This window comes from Cetorhinus maximus, chromosome 9 (genome assembly GCF_964194155.1).
Source record: "Cetorhinus maximus chromosome 9, sCetMax3.hap1.1, whole genome shotgun sequence".
Taxonomy (NCBI): domain Eukaryota; kingdom Metazoa; phylum Chordata; class Chondrichthyes; order Lamniformes; family Cetorhinidae; genus Cetorhinus; species Cetorhinus maximus.
The window spans coordinates 1,077,550-1,098,686 of record NC_135887.1 but is presented as its reverse complement, the minus strand read 5'-3'; the positions used below and the strand labels follow the sequence as shown (position 1 = coordinate 1,098,686).

The following is a 21,137-nucleotide window of genomic DNA, read 5'->3' as shown; positions in this document are numbered from 1 at the left end:
ATGCCGCCAGGGTAAGATGGCCATCTCATCGCTCTAAGCACACACACTTACAAGGTCATCACACATTCACTAGCATCTCACTCACTGGCAGCTCAAGGGACATCACCACTCACTCTCTCTCACACACCCTCACATCACCATCTGGCCTCATCTCCTCTGGAGACTACCTCCTCAGCCCTCACCATCTTGAGGCTGCTTGCACAGATCAACATGTACACCTCCCACCCTGGCCACCCCCCCACACACATCCTGGGATACCCCCTTTCCCCAGTACAGCCCTCACCCTGCAGCCCCTTCCCCCCCTTCCCCAAGCAAGCCGTAGCCCTGCAGCCGTTCAAAAGCAGAGACCTGCCCGTGAGCCTGGCTAAAAGTGATGTGATGCTGCCTGAAAAGCATGGCGCTGATGACCACAAGTGCTGCCCACAGCAAGGTAGGCAAACATCGACATCCCGAGCAAAGTGCAGCTCACCAGGTGCATGTCGCTTACGTACAGTTGTGAAACTAGACGTGCCTGGATGATCCAGCGTGGGGGATGATTCCGTCGAGTGGGGCTTATAAGATGCTGAAATTAGGCTCCAGATGTCCGGCTGCAGGAAACGCCGCCCGCCATTGACAGGTAGAGCGGATGATCGCAAACTGGTTTTACCAAGATGTGAAACCGGTTTTTGGTCCTCTCGCTACATTGTCCACTCACGCCGTAAAACATGCCTGCCGCCAACGGGAGTGGAAAATTCTGGCCTAAGGCTGAAACTGGAAACCAAAACTTCTGGTTATAAACGATAGAAAAGGAGACAGAGCTATTAGAGCTCAAATCTAGAAGTTGATGAGGCCATGGGTGCAGTACATGCAAGCTAAAGAGCGGCTAGATCCAGAAGCTGAGAATAAGCAAAGATATAGGGAAGGATTTTCCTCCCTTTTTTTGGGGGGGGGGGGGGGGAAAGAGTGTAGAAGTGGCTCCAATCGGCACCCACAATTGGGGGGGCGCCGCCATTTTAAGTGGGCGGGCCGATTAAGGCTCGTCCAGTGTGACATCCACCAGGAAGCGCTGTGCGCTCCCTGTGCAGGCCGGGGGGGGATTCCCTCAGCCGAGAGTGCATTCTTTCGCGCATGCGCGGAAAAAAGCGCACTGATCTCCCTGAGGCTAAGTGCAGCCTCGGGGAGGTCGGCTCAGAATCAAAACTTTGAAGGTAAATGGTGAAAAGATTTCCCTGACATGTCCCCTCATGAGTTGGGACATGTCCATCACTTTAGCTCAAACATTTATTAAATTTTTAAAAACCCTCATGAAACCTCATCCCGCCCGTGGATGAGGTTTCATGATTTTTCTGAAGCCCGCCAGGGCTCCTGGCCTGCTCACCAACCCTAAGGTTTGACGGGCAGATCCATTAATTAGGTTAATGACTTTTTAAATGGCCTCAATGAGCTGTTGACAGGTTGGTAGGCGCATGGCTGACACGACTGCACCCCCGCCGACCTGAAAATGGAGATGACGCGGGGTGACGTCAGGAGTTCTGCCCGACGTCATCCCGCATCATTTTACGCATCGGCGAGCGAGCCCCCCCCCCCCCCCCCCCCAACCAACTTAAAGATTCTGCCCATAGTTGCTGCAGCAGTTTCTGTCACTTGAAAATAACATTGGTGGGTCTAGATTTAGGGTTAGCCATCCATACTGAGTTGAGGAGGTTTTGCAGACGTGTGCCATCTTTGGTGAAGATCATGTTCGTGGAACTAGGGTTGGTTGTGGGCTGCTATCGACTGGGGATCAGGCTAGATCCTAGAGGTAGAGCTAAAATTCTTTGTGAGGAAGGCAGTTTTGAAAGACATTGGCTGGGATCTTCCAGCCCTGTTGTAGCAGAATCCGATGCAAGAGATTCGACAACCAGACAATCGTATGGCAGGCAGGGCATCAAAATCCCGCCCATTGTGACTGAGAATCTCGACATATAGGCTGAGCGAATTGCCGAGCCAATTCATAAGATATCTCTTAGTGGTATCTACAATCAAATATGTGTAATTAATAGTTTATAATTAACCATAATTTGACTATTAATTCATGTTTAACTTATGTTGATTTTCGGTTTTAGTTTATGGCTGATTACCCAAGGTAGCATTTAGTGTTTGCTTTATTTGACTCTTGTACAATAAGAAGGTTTTGTTTTAAATTGTGGAAACATGTGGCTTTATTAACTGGGATTTCGGATTTCTATTTTCTTAAATGAACGATACTAGTCTTGACCAATATAACAAAATTGTGGGCTCATCCAGGGTTTAAATTCTACATTAATTAACACCAAGTTGGATGTGGAGCACCATCATCTGTTTGTAAATTTATTTACCTTTTCAGCAACTTGTAATGATAGCTGATGTTGTAGTGAAGAGTCTTTGATTCGAGTTCTCTTCTCCCAAGAATCACTTATAACCTATTGAGTAGAAAGAACCCAGATTTATGTAGTACCTCATCAGATCTGCAGACCAGCTCAAGGTACTTCACAAGCAAAGTATTACTTTTCAAATGCAGTCGCTCTTGTATTCAGGTAAACATTGCATCTATTTTAGGCACATAGTTTTTTCTGACCTTCTATGGCTTCCTAGGCTAACGATCATCGGAGACCCATAAATCCCATCATTACAGACTTCAAAATAATGCTGCAGATAATTTGTGGATGCAGCACAAGAACAGGCATAAAGTCAAGAATTTTGAAATCTCCACTGACTGCAGATGAGCAGTGAGTGACTTAGCTGAGCACATCAGTTGAGAGGCAAATATATCTCAGCAAATTACACTGCGACACAACTAATGGAATAGCTCACGCCAATATTTCCAGATAATGATCTGTGCCTTATTGAAACCTAAGTGTCATTACTATGGCTCAAGTTTCCACACTTTTGCGACCCTTAATATTTGATGTTCAAAAGGCAATTATGGCCGAAATTTTTCTGTCAAAGTAACTGTGAAACTAACAGTGCTTGCTATTTATTATGCACAAATGGTACAGCAATTTCAGGCAAACAGCAGGCCCACGGTTAGGCTCAAAATAACCAAAAATTGATGTCCAAGATATGCCACTTGTCATTAGGATGTGAAAATGGCATCTGTCTGCTTCACTATTGGGTTGCATTGAATTCCATTCACATTACTGTACTTGCATGGTAATCTTACTAGAGAAAGTCAAATCTTTTCATTTAAAGTGTACTTGGACCAGAATGGACAAGTGCTTATAATTGTCAATCAACCTCTCTGGCACTGACAATTAACTATTACAAGTGTGGAGTCTAAAAATCTAAAAAGTTATTCTTCCCTTTATATTTTCTCGCCCTTATTCCAACCTTTTGTTACCGCACTATATTTCTATCTATACCCAATTGGACAACAAATTTATCCACTCCAATCTACACTCCTTTCTCAGTCCTTGTGCTGCTAATTTCACATTCATTCAATCTGGCTGGTTAAGGGGATATACTGTTGGGACCTCAGTGAACAGGGCAAGCAAGTTCCTGGTTTATCTGAAAATGAATTTAACAGCTCTGACTTTCAGCAACTTGTCATGCAAAAAGTTTCAATTGCAGACACAGTTCTATGTCCTACTACAACAAAATTTGGTCCTTTATTTTTCATACTGTCTGATGAGGGACAAAGGGAAATAAGCACTACAACTTCAGTCACCCTATCCAGAATCTCGTGACTCAAGCAAAAGAAACACAATTCCGACTGCCCAATGAATACAATGTGGAATCCTTAGCTAATTGAAAGCAGTTTCCTGAAATCAGTAACATACTGAACTGAACAGTCTGATCTTCAGAATATAATAAGCAGTATTTTTTATTAAAGTTAATCCTCCTTATGAGATATCCACCAGATTAAAGTCAGTATTCTAGAGAATCTCAAGACAAGTTTATTTGAAAAATCAACCTCCAGAACACAAACGTTATTTAAACTTGTCAGATCCCACTTGCTTGTGCAAGACTTATTTTTTAAAAATATTATTATACTTGATGTAAAGTTACTTTTTTTTTACATTTCATTTTGAAAGGGAGCCAGGTTCAGATATTTATATGTCTGCATCTATATCATCCCACTGGATCATAAACCTCACATGTAACATCTACCCAATGTTGCCACTGCAGCACAACTGTTTAGGTGTCCTGCAATACCACCAGAAATCAAATGCTAGATTGAACAATTGCACTAGTCTTTTGACAGAAGATAATGACTAGGGCAGTTGCAAATTCACAATGTACAAGATTTTTTTTAAAAGTTGTTGATTGTTACGACTTCAAAGAGAGTTAGAGCCGAGCCAATTGAAGTATTATAAATTTGATACTTGTGCTTTGTCCAGCAAGGGCTGAAGCTTCTCACGAATTTCCTCCTCTGCTTTTACAATCCATTTATTGGGAGAGCCAGCTTCAGATCTGAAAAAGGGATAGTTATTTAAATAAATATTTTTACATCATCCATAGTCTCACTTTATAGTCATGATGCTTTAATTATTTCCTTCAAAACTAGAAGTAGCTGGGAAACTATGAATATATAATTAAAATTCATCATCTCTCTTTTAAAATTAGGCCCCACGTACTTAGTATAAAATCAACAAGGATTCAAGGCCTCCTATCCAGTTTATTAAGATCGACATAAAAACTAGAAGTTGCAGAAATAGCACCTCATTTTCTTTATTCTGTCCATTTCTTGTATGCAGAGTTCATTAAGCTCCTTCATCCTGCGGGCAGTCTCAGAATCAAGCCAAGCCAACCTAAAATTAGTTTTCAAAAATAAGCTATATTAAATTTACATGATATTAAAATAGCATTTTAGTAGTAGTCTTGCCTCCAAGAACAGAAACTGACTTTGCTCGCCAACATGTACCCTTGGAGGAAAATGATATTGTGGCTTCCAAAGAACAAATCTTTCAGCAGTAAGTGGTTTTCACCATTTGATCAAACACATTTTTGATAACTGATACCAGCTAGAAATATAACAGACACCACTGCTTGCTGACTTTGTAAACAGAGATTACTGGATAGTATACAAGATAGTAATTTAGAAAGTTCTCTGTAGAAGATTATTGTGCTGTGGAAAAGAAAATTGATACAGAGTCAATCCTCAATCTTGAGAATAGTAGTGTTGTAGAATAAAATAGCATCAAGCACTCCCAGGCCTGTGACAACATGGCTAGAGTAGAAGAAATGTCCCTCTACTTTTTCAGCCTAGAAAACAGTACTGCATTATTTTTCCATTTTCCCACACCAGCAGTCCTCAGACTGTCAAATTAGGGATAGCTCTGTGCTGTGGGTCAATGAATCGTATAAACTATATTGTGAGTGCTCAAACTAATTTCAAATAGAAACATTATCCAAAGTGCCAAGATGTTTCCAATGATTTCCAAAACTAAGTCCAGGCCACCTCACTATCCAGTCTGCCTTTCTCTCCTGCATTTCTCAAATAAACTGCTCCAAATCTATAATCATTTTCTAAACAAATCTTTAATGCCGATTTCAAGATATAACTCAGAATATTACTTAACTGCAGGGTAGAACAAGTTTCAAACTAGCAAAGGCTAATTTTAGTATTGATATCAGAAAATTATTTACACAAAATGAACAACATGTAGAAAATGATAAAGTACTGGAAGCAAAATTCCTGTAACCATTTGACAAAGAACAGCATGTTGCAATTGAAAAGCATTAAAATTTCCTTGAATGAATGAAAATGGACCAAATGGTCTCCCTCATTTGTAATCATTTTGTAATCAAACTCCCATGTGCAACATTTTCCTCCCGTCTGGGAGGATGTGCGGTAGCAGGCGCGGGTGGGTGGGCTCCTGATCGGCGCCCCCAGTTGGGGGTGCGCCGCCATTTTGTGTGGGTGGGCCAATTAAGGCCCGTCCAGCGTGACGTCCACAAGGAAGCGCTATGCACTCCTTGTGCGTGTGGGGGGGGGGGGATTCCCTCAGCCGGGGGTGCGCTCTTTTGCGCATGCGTGCGAAAGAGCGCACAGATCTCCCTGAGGCAAAGGGCTACCTCAGGGAGATTGGTTCAGATGTTAAACTTTAAATAAAGCTGAGAAAAAAATTTCGCTGCCATGTCCCCTCATGTGACACTGTCACAGGAGCTGGGACACGTCCATATCTTTAATTTTGAAATATTCTTATGTTTTTAAATCCCTCATGATGCCTCATCCCACCTGTGGGTGAGGTTTCATGCTTCTTCTAAAGGCTGTATGGCCTCCTCGCCTGCCCGCCAACATTAAGGTTGGACGGGCAGGTCCATTAATTACCTTAATTACTTTTTTTTTAAAAGGCCTTAAGTGGCCGTTGACAGTTCGGCAAGCGGGCAGCCGACTTGGCTGTGCACCCGCCGAACTGACAATCTAAATGACGCGTGGTGACGTCGGGATGCCTGCCCGATGTCACCTCGCGTCATGTGACACGTCGGTAAGCGAGCCCGCCCCCGCTCGCCGACTGGAAGATCCTGCCCCATGAAACCAGAACCTCTACCTGATTGCTTCAGTCTTAGCAGCTTCTTGCCTTTCTTGTTCAATTTCCTTTATCAAGTTAGTTTGACTTTTGTCTGTAGGTTTAAATTTGTAGCATTCCAATCTTGTTTTCTGCTTCTTCCATGGAGTTCTAAGCAATAAAAAATTTATATTCCCGTCACACACTAAATGTTTTAAAGAATAACTTGTCTAGTCCAACAATAGCAACAGAGGGCAAATTTACATTTCACTGCTGCAACCAGAAAAAAAAGGAATCATGTTAACAAAATGCTCCATTAAGATTATAATAGTTTTCTTTCAAATAACTGAAAGATTTAATTTTTGTTCTTTTTATTTGTATAGAAAACAAAACAACTTAATAATATGCAAACAGATGAAATATACAATGTTCTGTTATAACACTGATACAACATAACAAAGGTCAAAATATGTAGCGTCTGCACATTGTTGCATAGGTTACTTGCCGTTTAGAAGATGCAAGAGGGGAGGTGGGATATCCTGGAATCCAGGGAGGTCTGCTTTCTTTAAGCGGTCCCTGATTTTTCTTCAGTTCTGAAGATACTGTAGCTTTCTGAAAGCAGGCTTGCAATGCAAGAGTGCTCTGTCCCCTTTGCTGCCAAAATTCATTCCATAAATTGAAAGAAAAATAAACAAAAATGGTAATTGACTAAATTACTTCACTTTTCAGTATAATCAAGAGATTCAATGAAGAATTCTAAAATTGCAGTATAAAGGCAGATGTTCAGAGCCAGCAACATTCCTTGCAGTCATTCACAGTAACCTCCAAAGACCTAAGCCAGGATTTTCCACTCGCGTTTGCAGAGAGCGTCATAGCAGGCGGGAGCAGAAGTTTGCAAAAATTGGTTTCACGCTGTCATAAAACCAGTTTGTGATCATCCGCTCCATCCGTCAATAGTGGCCGCTGCATGTCGGGAAGCTAATTTCAATACAATGGAAGCCCCGCTCGCCAGAATCACCCCCTCCCGACGCTGCATCATGAGCTCACGCACACCGATGTGTTTCACAATGGTACATAAGCGACGTGCACCTGGTGACCTGCACCTCGCTTGGGACTTTACAGTTTGTTTGCCTACCTTGCTTTGGGCAGTACTTATGGTCATCAGAACCAGGCTTTGCAGGCAGCATCACATCACATTTGGGGGGAGGGGGGTGGTGTTCATGGTCAAGTCTCAACCTACCACCCCAGTGGTAAGGCGGGAGTGGCATTTCAATAGCTGCAGGGCTAGGACTTGCTTGGGGAAGGGGCAAAAATGACCTCAGGCAGGGGAAGGGGCTGCAGGCGAGGGCTGGATCTCAGGGTATGTGTGTGTCAGGGGGGTACATGTTGATCTGTGCAAGTGGCCTCAAGATGGTGAGGGCTGAGGAGGTAGTCTACAGAGGAGATGAGGCCAGATGATGATATGAGGGTGTGTGTGAGAGAGTGGGTGGTGATGTCCCATTGAGCTGGATGTGAGTGAGATGCCAGTGAATGTGTGACGGCCTTGTGAGTGGGTGAGTTTAGAGTGATGAGATGGTTGCCTTACCCTGGCGGCACGGATGAGATCATTCATCCTCTTTCTGCACTGGATGGCCAACCTCTTCTGTGCAGCATTGGCACTGACCACCACTGCCACCACCTCCCAAGCCAAAGTGGTCAGATTGTTTGACCTCCTGTGGCCAGAGTAGGGTTAAAGGACTTCACGGCAGGCCACTGATGGGTCACTGAACCCTTCTTGGCTTTCAAGGCCATGTCTTCACTGGAGCAATCCTGGGCTGCAAGCATTGAGAACTGTGTACACAGCTGTAGTTTAGATATGGCACCCAGTGAGGAAACAGTGAAGTAACGGCACGGTGGGTGATTCAGAGGCTGGTCTCCAGCGAGACAATGTGTTTCCTGTGACTGCATAACGAATGAGGTGGGAAGCGGATGATAAGGAACAAAAACCCGCCCTTATGGCTGGCGGGAAAACCGTCTTTTTTCACACCCGACACATCACTTAGTGCAATTCAGGGAAAAGTCCAACCCTAGATAACACTGTATATTCTGGTTCGAAACCAATACATGCTTACAAAGGTGTAAAGCTGGCAATGCTGAGTTGCATTGTTGCCTCTGTATAACTCCTGACTGCACAGGCTTTAACACTCATCTGTCTTTAATACGAGACTCATGCTTAATTGGGTAATTACCGCAAGTTCACACCTTTACAGTAACTGCTGCCCACAGATTCCATCAGGTAAGACTGCAACAGTGCAGCCTGTGGAGGAGCAAGACATGACCAAAAGCAACTTCTGAATTTCTACATTTAATGCCATGTGCTAAAGTCAGACATCGCTGTCAATTTTACTGTGTAATAACAATGGGCACCGACAGTCTTGCCATTATTTGTACAGCAAAATCTGGGCCATGAGTATGCTTATGGTTTTAATCACGGAAGAAAACATCAACACCAGCCACCCCTATAATAGAATGTCATAAAACAATCATTGTACAAAACTTACACATGACCTGTTAGGCAGCAACACTCCTTTCCTAGTTGCCTTTCTTTCCGCAACAGGTTTTTTCAAGGCTCCAACACGCTGCAAGGCATCTAATCCAGCCCTCAGCACAGCATTCCTATCAGGAGTTGGAGGGCCTTCCTCCTGCTGTTGTTGTTCTTCATGGACAGGCTGGGCTCTGGAAGATTCAGCAACATGGAAACTTTCATCTGTACAGAAAATGTATTTTAAGAAGCCACATTTTATTGAAGGATGCACTAATCCTAAAAGATTTTATTTTTCTGTTCTATAGTCAAATTAATAATGTAGGAGCATTCAAACCATTTTTGCACGTACCAATGAAATACTTTGTTTCTTAGCCAAACTGTATACAGGAAAGAACATTTTATGTCAATTTTCAAATACGAGCTAGGATCAGTAACATTCAGGAAAAAGTACCTGCACAATTTATTGTAGCAAACAAATCAAGCGACTGGGTTCTCGCAATTAACAATATAGCACATTAACTCAGATACTGCAGAATGTGTTAGACAAAATGCGTATGTCAGATCAATGACAGATGAAAATTGACATGTGTAAAATACTACAGACAACAAGAAAAATAAGAAGCGCACGTACTTCATGACTGTTGTAAAAACAGCTAAGGAAGAAGTTGAAAGAAACCTATGATTCTCAGTAAACTTGACCCTCACTGTGTCCAGCTAATGCAGAACAGCAATCAAAGTCAACCGAATGTCGAACTGCAACCAAAACAGTAGGATATTGGGAATCATGATTAAACTGCATAATGTTGTGGCCAGGCCACACCTCGAGTACTGTGCCCAATTTTGGTCATGATTAGGATTCATTATAATTATCTGTTACAAAGACAAAGTAGAATAATTTAGTTCTGCTAACGAAAGGTGAAAGTTTGCATTCACATTTCGCTCACAAACGCCATTTCAGAAGAGAAGGCTTGCTAATTTGTGTAACACATCATAAACACATTAAATCTTCCCCATTTCTCAATATTGGTATTTTTATAATAATAATTTTAATAGGGAATTTTTTTAAGAAATAAACTGACTTACCAATTTGCACTGTCTTAAGAGGAGGCAATTGTTTCAGTGCACCTGAAACATTATCCTTCATGATGGATGATTTTTGCGCTCTTTCAGCAGAACGGCTTCTGTGTCTACCTAAGGATCCTTTTCTGCTTGGTGGGGAAACACTTCGGGCTCTCTGTGGCAATTGATTTGATTTCTTTTGAGGAAATTGCTTCCCAAGCAGTGAGTCCAGGTCCTGATAAGTCCACAAAATAAAACATCTTTGGTCTCTGAAGCAAGACTTTATATTCATTCATGGATTTTTTTTTTTCTCCCCATTCTTCATCCGAAGTTTCCCCAAACTACAGTACATCTCTAGTTTGAGTGGGCAGCTGACCTGCATGCAGATTTCTGCCTTCTGTGGCCAGACACTAGGAGGTGCATGACAATAAGCTGTAATGATTCCTTATTTTAATTTTTAATTACACTAGTAGGAAGCACAGCACCTCGCCAAGTTGGAGTTGCGCAAATCATTATGAGACAAATCTTGAATAAATACATGTCCTACTAGTCCATGAAGTAGGAAGTTCAAAATATTTAGCTGTTTTACTTACTGACTTCCATACTTACGTCTCCAATTTTAAATGCCTGTTTTATTCTGTTTTTGGTAACTTTCAGTGCCAATATAGCTATTATCACTGACATCAATATTCCTGGTTCATCATGCCCAAAAATATTCTTAGGTCACTTTTACAAGTGTGAAAACATGACATAAACCATCCCTACTACTTATATATTGGAGTTAATGCTATTTGTCCATCATAACCAGCGAAGAAACTATTATAGGTTGGTCAAACTATTATAAGCATGATTCGCACCACTTATGAAGCCTCCCTATTACTGTGTACATGCTAGTCACTACTACCCCCTCTAAGTGCCTTCACGTCCATCCTAAAAAGTGTGGTGCCCAGAAGTGGACACAATACTCCAGCTGAGGCTGAAACAGTGTTTTATAAAAGCTTACTGTAACTTCCTTGCTTTTGTACTCCTAAGCCTCGATAAAACCAAGGGTCTTGTATGCCTTATTAACCATTTTCTCAACATGTTCTGCCACCTTCAATGATTTGAGCACATAAATTTGATCGTTTTACAGTTTTGGTTTTAGAGCCATAAATCAAAATATAATATACAGTTCTTAAATCATGATGCTACTCTTTTTCTGAAATCATAACCACCCAAAAGTATCACTTCCCTATGCTCCTCAAAGCCTCAAATGTATGCATTATGACATAGCTCCCATACTCTCCGTAACATTGATTTTGGCACAGATGGAAAACTAAGAGACAAGGAGCACATTAACAACAATTAAACTAGATATAATGCTCAATAAAATGGGATATTTAACTCAGTTTAAAGGAACTCATTTGAAATATTGTGCACAGCTTTGGGTATATAGGAACAGTGTAGGCCATATATCTCCACAAGCCTGTTCTGCCATTCAGTGAGGTCACGAGTGATCTGTGACCTAATTCCACCTGTGTCTGTGCCCCATATTTCTTAATACCTTTGGATAACAAAAATCAATCTCAGATTTAAATTTAACAATTGAGCCAACATCAACTGCTGTTTGCAGAAGAGTTCCAAACCTCAACCCCAAACTGTGTCTAGGAATATTTCTAACTTCACTACTGAAAGGTCTGATTCTAACTTTTAGATTATATCTCCTGGTCCTAGACTCCTCAACTGGAGATAATAGTTTATCTCTATCTACTCTATCAGTTTCCCTTAATATCTTGGAAACTTTAATCGTATAACCCCTTAACCTTCTAAATTCCAGGGAACCCAATTCTTGTTTGTGTAACCTCTCCAAGCAATTTAATTCTTGGAGTCCAGGTATCTTTGTCATAAACCTAAACTGTGCTCCTTCCAAGGTATACTTCCTGAGGTATAGTGCCCAGAATTGAACAGAATATTCCAGGTGTGGTCTATCTAGGGTTTTGTATAGCTGTAGAGTAACTTCTATCCCCTTGTATTCTAGTCTTCTAGACATAAATGCCTGTATTCCATTAGCCTTATTGGTTCTTTTCTGTACCTGTGCAAGACATTTTAATATCATCTATGCACATGAATCCCAAGTCCTGTTGGACCTCCACTGCTTTGAGATTTTCATCATTTAGAAAGTACTCTCATCTGTTCTTTTTGGCTCCAAATTGAATCACCTTATATTTGCCTATATTGAAAACTGTTTGCAACAGCTTGTCCATTCATTTAATCTATTAATATCTCTGATTTTCTGCTTCCACCTATACTGCCTTCAATAACCATCCATCTCTGTGTCATTGGCAGACTTCAATATCTGGCTCTATATCCCATCACCTTTGTTAATAAATATGGTGAATAATTGAGGTCTCAACCTGTGGGACCGCATTAGTCACATTCTGCTAATTAGAGTAGCTGCCCATTGTCACTGTGTCCTGCCACTCAGCCAATTTCCTAACCAGGTCAACTATTTGCTTTCAATTCCATGAGCTCCAACTTTAGCTAACAGCCTCTTAAGAGGGACTTAATTGAATGCCTTCTGGAAGTCCATAAAAATAGCATTGAGCGATATTCTCCTGTTCACTACTTCAGTCACCTCTTCCCAAAAATTCAGTCAGGTTCTTCAGGCATGGCCCAAACCTTTACAAATCTATTCTGGCTCTCTCTGACCAGCTGAAAATTTTCAAGGTGTTCAATCAGATCCTTAATTATAGGCCCTAGTAATATCCTGTCAACAGAAGTTAGGCCAACTGGTCTATAATTCACTGCTTTCTTTCCCTCACCCTTCTTAAATAGTATTGTGACACATGCAAATTTCCTATCAAAAGGAACGGATCCTCAATCGAGACAACGTTGGAAAATTATAATTAAGACATCTGCAATGCTCTCATCGACTTAATTTAAAATCCTGGATGGCAACGTCTGGTTCTGGTGACTTGTCACTCTTTAGTGCCTTTATTTTCTCCATTACTGTTATTTTGTTTATGTTGATTTGAGTGATTCAACATTAGTTTCACTGGGATGTCCAGTATGTTATATACTCTTCCTAAATGGTAAGAGATTAGAAAATGTAGATGTACAAAGGAACCTGGGTGTCCTTGTCCATAAGTCACTGAGAGCTAACATGCAGGTGCAGCGAGCAATCAGGAAGGCTAATGGAATGTTAGCCTTCACCACAAGAGAATTTGATTACAGGAGTAGTGAAGTCTTGCTTCAATTGTATAGAAGCTTGGTTAGACCACACCTGGAGTAGTGTGTGCAGTTTTGGTCCCCTTACCTCAGAAAGAATACTATTGCCATAGAGGGAGTGCAATGAAGGTTCACCAGACTTAGTCCCGCCATCTCCGGAACATCTTATGAAGAGAGACTGGGGAAACTGGGCCTGTATTCTCTAGAGTTTTGAGGTATGAGAGGTGATCTCACTGAAACCTACAAAATACAAAGGAATAGATAGGGTAGATGCAGGTAAGGTGTTTCCCCTGGCTGGGGAGTCTAGAACCAGGGGACACAATTTCAAAATAAGGGGGAAGCCACTTAGGTCCAAGATGAGGAGAAATTTCTTTACTCAGAGGGCTGTGAATCTTTGGAATTCTCTACCCTAGAGGTCCATGGAAGCTCAGTCATTGAGTATGTTTAAGGTAGAGATGGATAGATTTCTGATTAACAATAGCCTTAAGGGTTATGGAGATAGCATGGGTAAAAGTCATTGAAGTGTTCAATCAACCATGATTGTATTGAATGGAGGAGCAGGCTCGACAGGCTTTATGGCCTTCTGCTGTTCCTAAACTCCCAGATCATCTCTTCGTTAGCCTGCTCCTGGGCCTGGCAAAGGTGGCCATAAACAAGTCCAGGTAGCAGGCGGTTGGTTAAGAGGGTCGTTTGACTGGCCTACCTCTCTTCCATACTTATGTTCACACCTGGGTGTCTTTGGAGAGGGAGCACACGGTGTCCACCAGTACACTTGAAGCTTCTGCCACTGGTGGGCATCACAGAGGCTGGAGCACATCATCAGCTCCAGGAATTACATTTCAATCTAATTTGCTAAGTTTCTGCTGTCGTTATTGTTTTTAGTTACAGTGCCCCTCAAGGGGCTGGAAATTTGTTAATTTAATTCATATACTCGAGTATACTCCCAGATCCCTGTTCTTGCACCTCCTTTCCTTTATTTTACAATGCCTCTCCTGGTTCTTCCTACTAAAGTGTATCACTTTGGACTTCTCTGCATTAAATTTCATCTGCCACATGTCTGTCCATTGCATCATCTTCTTAGGCAGTCCCTCAGGTTTGAGGGTGACTTGCTTCCACTTGGGTTCAATGGATTGGGCTCTGAGATGGCTGATAAGTCCAATGGTAGATCTACAGACTCTGCCACATGCAGGGCAGATGGTGCTTGAAGGATCAGCTAGATGAGTTGTTGGGAGGTTTGTGCACTCTCTGAGACCTCGACTTCACCTCTTGCGTGTTCCCAACAAAGTCGCTCAGTCAATTCGGTACCTTCCCGAGTGAAACATTTCCATTTTGGTCAGTCAGAAGCCAAGGACCCTCATGAGTCTGCGGGGTTCAAAAGACTTCAAGCTGCTGCTGAGTCTATGTCTGGCTAATGATTGAACTTGTTTTTCAACTTTAGCTGGTGAAGCAAGGAAGATTGAGCACGGGCCAGGTAGCAGTGAGGGTTGGGGACCCGAGTTCAACTATCTGGGGTCGCAGGTATGATGTGGAGGAGTACACGTGGAGAACTGGGCCGCTGCAGGCCCTCTCTGCACAAGGGGGATGCACACCTGCATATGATCATGCCCATTCCACCAGACTGTCTATGTCCTCTTGAAGTCTTCATGATCCTTTTCACAGTTCACAATACTTCCAAGTACAATCCACAAATTTTGAAATTATATCCTGCACACCCAAGTCTAGATCATTAATATATATCAAGCGTATAATACCAACCTACGGGGAACTGCATTACCTTCCTCCAGTCCAAAAGGCAACCATTCACAAAACTCTGTTTTCTATCACTTAGCAAACTTTGTATCCACTGTCCCTTTTATTCCAGCTTTGCTGACAATGTGTTATGTGGTAATTTATCAAACACCTTTTAGAAGTCCACGTACATCACATCAACTGCATGTTGCTTAATCAAAACACTCAATCAAGTTAGTTAAACACAATTTGCCCTTAACAAATCCATGCTGGCTTTCCTCAAGTAATGCACATTTGCTCAAGTGGCAGTTAATTATGTCCTGTATTATTATCCCTAAAAGCTGCAATATAGTGTGCAGTTTTGAGTTGCATGCTATACAAGAGATGGAAGGCAAGTGAAAGTACAACATTAAATTAACCAACAAGGTAACAGAGATGAAAGGTCGGAGAGAGAAATTAAATTGCGAAGATGGAGGAGGGAAATTAGATTAATTTTCAGTGGTTGGTAAAATGAAGACAAAACCCCACAATCTCAGATAAGATTGCTAATTTAATTAACTGAATCACAGCATTCAAAAAGATACTGATAAAGAACATAAAAAGGGTATGGGCAGAAAGCAGAAGATGGGACTTTGTAAAATCATTCCAATGAGACAAGTTAATGGAGGGAAAACCGGAATAACTTTGTACACTAAAGTTTAATATTCTCCATGTTGCAATGGTAAGTTAACCTATTTCACAATAAATGAGAGGAGAACTTGGGCTCACACACAGCCATTGGGAGGGGAGGAAAAATGGCAACGCATTGGATCTCTGATTTGGGTGTTTTATGAGTTCACAAACACTATTAAAAAGATGTCCATATTACATAGGCACACCTAAATTCAAACCTCATTTTAGCACTGTAATATTACACTTATTATTTATTAAATTTTTACTAATACTTACCTCAACTTGCTGCAGGATATTAATAATGGTTTCTGATATCGAAGAGTCCATGTCACTTTCCATTCTGGCAGAGCATAGGGAAAGCTGTCGAATCAACTGACCTAGCTCCTTGTAGTAGGTAGGAATCTGCTGTTCTGATTGTCCAGAGAGCTGACCAACAAACATCTGTAATGCACGCACAGCTCCTCTATGTGCAGCTGCTAATCGAGACATGGCTCGAGACTGAAACATATAAAAATTGCAATAATATCCCTTTCAGAGACATTTATATTAAAACTGAAGTCAGTAATTTTACTTTGTGTGACCTGTGACTTTGATGAAGATGAGCTAATGTAAACTTAACTTTTATATTACACATCGCCCAAGGTATTAAAAAAATCGCTGTACTATTTTTTTCATTCAATGGACCAAATTTCACTATATCAGAACATCTCTTTAGACTTACCCTTGCATGTTTTGGTTTTTAAAACAACTTTTCACACAAAAAAAATTAAGTGCAAGCTGGTAACATCACATTGAGAGAAACGGGGCTTTTAGGACCCAAGTGAACAGGTTCAGCAACTGTGTATCCCCTTCACCAATCAGGTTGCAAAATAAATACAGCAAGGGTGTAAAGGAAGTACAAATTAAAGTGGGTGAGTTCAATGTCAAACCAGGTACAGCAAGGGAAATAAAAGGAGAGGGAAAAGAAAGATTGGATTTAGATAGGGAAAACGTGAGTTAAAAAACGTTTTTTTTTCCCCCCACGTGTTAAAAGTCCAACAATTGAAACCTGAAGGAATGAGACTTTGCACTTGTAATAGTAAAGGAACAGACAAGACTTAACTTCTATGGCGTGTTAAATTCCTACTTTCCATACAAGTACAGCAACCTCAAGCCATTCAAGGCAAGGCAGGCTGCAAAGTGCTGTTTTTGTGAAGCTAATGATGGAGCAGTACAACTTGGACATCATTGTTTGGATATTTGAGTTTAATCACACATCTGCCCCCCTCTCCCAAATTTGCACATTTATAAATTGTGAGCACCATTAACCCAACTTATTTTGACAGGAAAAGCTGGAAGAATACATTCTACCTGTTGGATCCAATAAATAATTTAGTAAAGTCTATAAAAGTTGCCTGTAATCCTGAAGAAATACAAAATAAAACTATCTTAGCAAAATTTCTCTCCACTTGAGAGCAAAAGCATGAAAATTATCCACTTGCATCAAGATGTATTTGTCAAAAAAATATCAAAACATTTAATTTTCTTACCTTCTTGGTATGCTTTATTTTATGTGGACTTTGTTTTTCTATCTCTTCCTGTATTTCATTTACCTGAATTAAATAATTAAAATGAGTACAAGGTCAAGAGAAACAATTGCCCCGATCAGATGTAAAAAAATACCTTGTTCCTTTACCAGTATTTTGAAGTTATTCAAAAAAATATTTGGATACAGAACAACCAACTGCTAGAACTTCACAAAACATTTTGTCCAAATGACTGCATTTTGCAATCTGTTCTTATATTTGTGAACACTATCTTATCCAGTGTATTCATTGTGTTCCTGTTTCAGCTTCAACACATCGCAGTTTCCAAAACGTGAAGAGGGCACTCAGTGGAGCACATATCTCCACCATGCTGTGTTAGCTCAATGTTATTACAATGATGCAGCTTTTTCTTGGGGCTTTTCCCTGCCTGGTTGATGCTCCGTAACTACAAAGCTGAAAGAGTTTCCATCTCATTGAGGAAGCTTCAGGCCAATCCATAACCAACAACCTGCTCTGAAAACTCTGCTCACATTTTGACAACAGTAACAAATTCCACCACAGCAGTTGAGACAATCAACAATATTCTTTAAAAAAGGCAATTTATCCCTTCTCCCAATGTGAAAAGATCCTTTAAACAAATTCCAGTATCAGATCTGCATCTATGCCAAAAACTAAATCAGTTCTTCCTTGGCCCATACCCTGTTTACCAAGTTTGATTATAATCCGTCCTTTAGTTTTTGAGATACATTGTTTACAGACAAACAGACTAACAAAACAGGGGTAAATGCATTACATCTGCGCACTTTCAGTGGCAGAGGTAATAAAGCTTCTACTTCAAATTGATGTATACAAAAATTAGGATTTACCACGCAAGCTGTCTTTTTTCAGTGAGTTGAAGCAATAATTTCCATACAAGCAGATTGGTTATTTAACTCAGAAAACTCTTATTTTATAAAAGGAGCCATGGTATTTGTCAGAATAAAAATAAAGTTTCTACAATCAACATGCAAGATTTAATTTAGGGAAAACCTCAAATACTATTATTATAAGTCATAAAAATTGCCAGAATGTTGATTAAGATTTAAAGGTCAGCAGCAAAATGGGAGTCAATGGGAATCAGGGGGAAAACTTTTCGCTGGCTGGGGTCATACTGAGCACAAAGGAAGATGGTTGTGGTTTTTAGAGGTCAATCATCTCAGTTCCAGGACATCACTGCAGGAATTCCTCAGGGTAGTGTCCTCGGCACAACCATCTTCAGCTGCTTTAGCAGTGACCTTCCTTCCATCATAATGTCAGAAGTGAGGATGTTCACTGATGATTGCATAATGTTCAGCACCATTTGTGACTCCTCAGATACTGAATCAGTCCATGTCCAAATGCAGCAACACCTGGACAATATCCAGGCTTGGGCTGACAAGTGGCAAGTAACATTCGTGCCACACAATTGTCAGGCAATGACCATCTCCAACAAGAGAGAATCCAACCATCACCTCTTGACGTTCAATGGCATTACCATCACTGAATCCCCCACTATCCACATAGTGGGGGTTACCATTGACCAGAAACTGAAGTGGACTAGCCATATAAATACTGTGGCTACAAGAACAGGTCAGAGGCTAGGAATCCTGCGATAAGTAATTCACCTCCTGACTCCCCAAAGCCTGTCCACAATCTACAAGGCACAAGCTAGGAGTGTGATGGAATACTCCCCACTTGCCTGGATGAGTGCAGCTCCCAGACACTCAAGAAACTTGATAATATCCAGAACAATGCAGCCCGCTTGATTGGCACCACATCCACGAACATTCACTCCCTCCACCACCGACGCACAGTAGCAGCAGTGTGTACCATCTACAAGACGCACTGCAGGAATTCACCAAGGCTCCTTCGATAGCGCCTTCCAAACTCATGACCACTACCATCTGGAAGGGCAAGGGCAGCAGATACATGGGAACACCACCACCTGGAAGTTCCCCTCCAAGTCACTCACCATCCTGACTTGGAAATATATCGCTGTTCCTTCACTGTCACTGGGTGACAATCCTGGAACTCCTTCCCTAACAGCACTGTGGGTGTACCTACACCACATAGACTGCAACGGTTCAAGAAGGCAGCTCACCACCACCTTCTCAAGGGCAGCTAGGGATGGGCAATAAATGCTGGCCCAGCCATTGAGGCCTACATCCCATCCCATGAAAAAAAACCAATTCATTAATTACAATAGTGCTATTGCACATTACCCAAATAAAGAACAAGTATTATACAGAGTTATTTCTGTTTTTGAAAGGGGCAAATTCATGCTCCTTGTTGACCTCTCATTCTCCATATTATTAAGTGTGCAAATTATAGTATCACCTGGGTTTAGCCTGTAAGGGAAAAACTGACTGCAATTAACTATACACTTAGTAACATTTAATCTAGTTCTCACTTGCTGCTGCAAAACATACAGCATCCTCGCCGAGCGAGTGGCCTGCTCCTGTCTTTTTATCTGCATTCTGCGCTCTTCATCAGGATCCAGGACATCCAGATATTTTTCTAACAAAAGAAAACAAACCTTATGTTTAATGCACTGCCAGGGCAATCTAAAAACAGTGAAATGATTTTCCGGTTTATGATAAATGTTACATTATTCAAAGTGCTACTATATTTTTGGAACTATGCCAGATGAGAGAGAAAGAAGAATCAATCTGCATGCTGTGAACCATTCACATTGGCTAATGGCAAATAATAGCCGGACTTTGCTCTCAGCAGTGGATAAATGATGCCAGCTATTAACTGCATTAGCACACAGGCCATCTATGGGATTTTGCACTGGAACTTACTGTAATTAGAACGCCATTTCAACCTGTACAGGAATCTAGTGCTCGTGTGAACAGTACAAACAACTGTTCATGAATTCATGAAACAAAATCTCTTTAATCAAAATGGAGAAGCATCAATAAGCAGTGCAGTCTGAACTGGGTAGCATCAGTTGGTAAATCAGATATAGAAAGCAAAATAGAAGGAGAAAAAAGTTGGGATTAAGACAGAGTTAGAGAGACAGAAAGAAAGTTTTAAAAAATAATTTTTTTAATGCCCAACAACTCCATACTCATAAAAGTTAATTTTCAGTACCAGAAAGTTTGCTTGGCAGTGCTCAAGGCTTATTACATGTAAAAAATGTATTTACATTGGAATGGACATGCCCTAATTTCTTTCTGGCAAGCTTTGTGGGTAAATGTCATGCAAGTACAGGAATTTCACACCGTTGTGTTTCAATACAAAGCCTCTAAGTAAATAACAACTTCTGGAGGACCAAGGGTAACTCAAAAAATAACTTCTTGCTGTGTGTTTATTTGCACATGCAGTCGTTCACGGGATGTGGGCATCGCTGGCAAGAGCAGCATTTGTTGCCTATCCCTAATTGCCCTTGAAAAAAAAGAGTGGCTTGCTAGGCCATTTCAGTGGGAAGTTAAGAGTCAACCATGTTTGTAACCTCTTATGGATTTTGTCAATTAACCATATCCACTGATTATTTGCACATTGCTTTTGGGATGGTCACCTTAAGAAGATAATGTTGATTAATTTCAATGCAAATTTGATGGATTTCCTTCAGAAAATATTTTAATATGTTATATTCCAGTAGAGGCATGAAATAACTCAATGGTATTGCTCGTCATGCAAGCACAAAGGTGGCAGAAAGTGAACTGGACGGACCTTGGTTTTTCCTTATCCAGCAATTCCTATGTTCCTATGCTGTTAACTATAATTCTAAGGTTAATAAACAATTCTTAATTCATGACTTTGTTGTCTTCAGTAGCATGTGGGGAATGTAATGAGATGTTGATACTGGAAATGCTAATACAATGCAACTAGTTTATTAAAGCAGCTCAAATGAAACAAAATTAAGCATTATTCACTCCTAGGCACAGACACATTCAGTAAACCCAGAAGACGAGTAAAAAAAAAAAGTTAGGAATTCATTATAATGGA

General features: G+C 41.0%; 1 protein-coding gene across 1 annotated transcript in view; it reads right to left on the bottom strand.

Moving 5' to 3' along the window:
* Window positions 1-21,137, bottom strand: part of kiaa0753 (KIAA0753 ortholog) — a 44,927-nt gene that overhangs the window by 21,367 nt on the left and 2,423 nt on the right. Inside the window, exons 4-13 of the mRNA XM_078547942.1 lie at window positions 19,594-19,700; window positions 17,169-17,231; window positions 15,916-16,137; window positions 10,057-10,267; window positions 8,990-9,195; window positions 6,955-7,103; window positions 6,492-6,620; window positions 4,659-4,748; window positions 4,323-4,410; window positions 2,337-2,420 (exon numbers count right to left, since the gene is read on the bottom strand). Coding sequence (XP_078404068.1) covers window positions 2,337-2,420; window positions 4,323-4,410; window positions 4,659-4,748; window positions 6,492-6,620; window positions 6,955-7,103; window positions 8,990-9,195; window positions 10,057-10,267; window positions 15,916-16,137; window positions 17,169-17,231; window positions 19,594-19,700 — 1,349 coding nt within the window. The remainder of the gene's footprint in view (window positions 1-2,336; window positions 2,421-4,322; window positions 4,411-4,658; window positions 4,749-6,491; window positions 6,621-6,954; window positions 7,104-8,989; window positions 9,196-10,056; window positions 10,268-15,915; window positions 16,138-17,168; window positions 17,232-19,593; window positions 19,701-21,137) is intronic.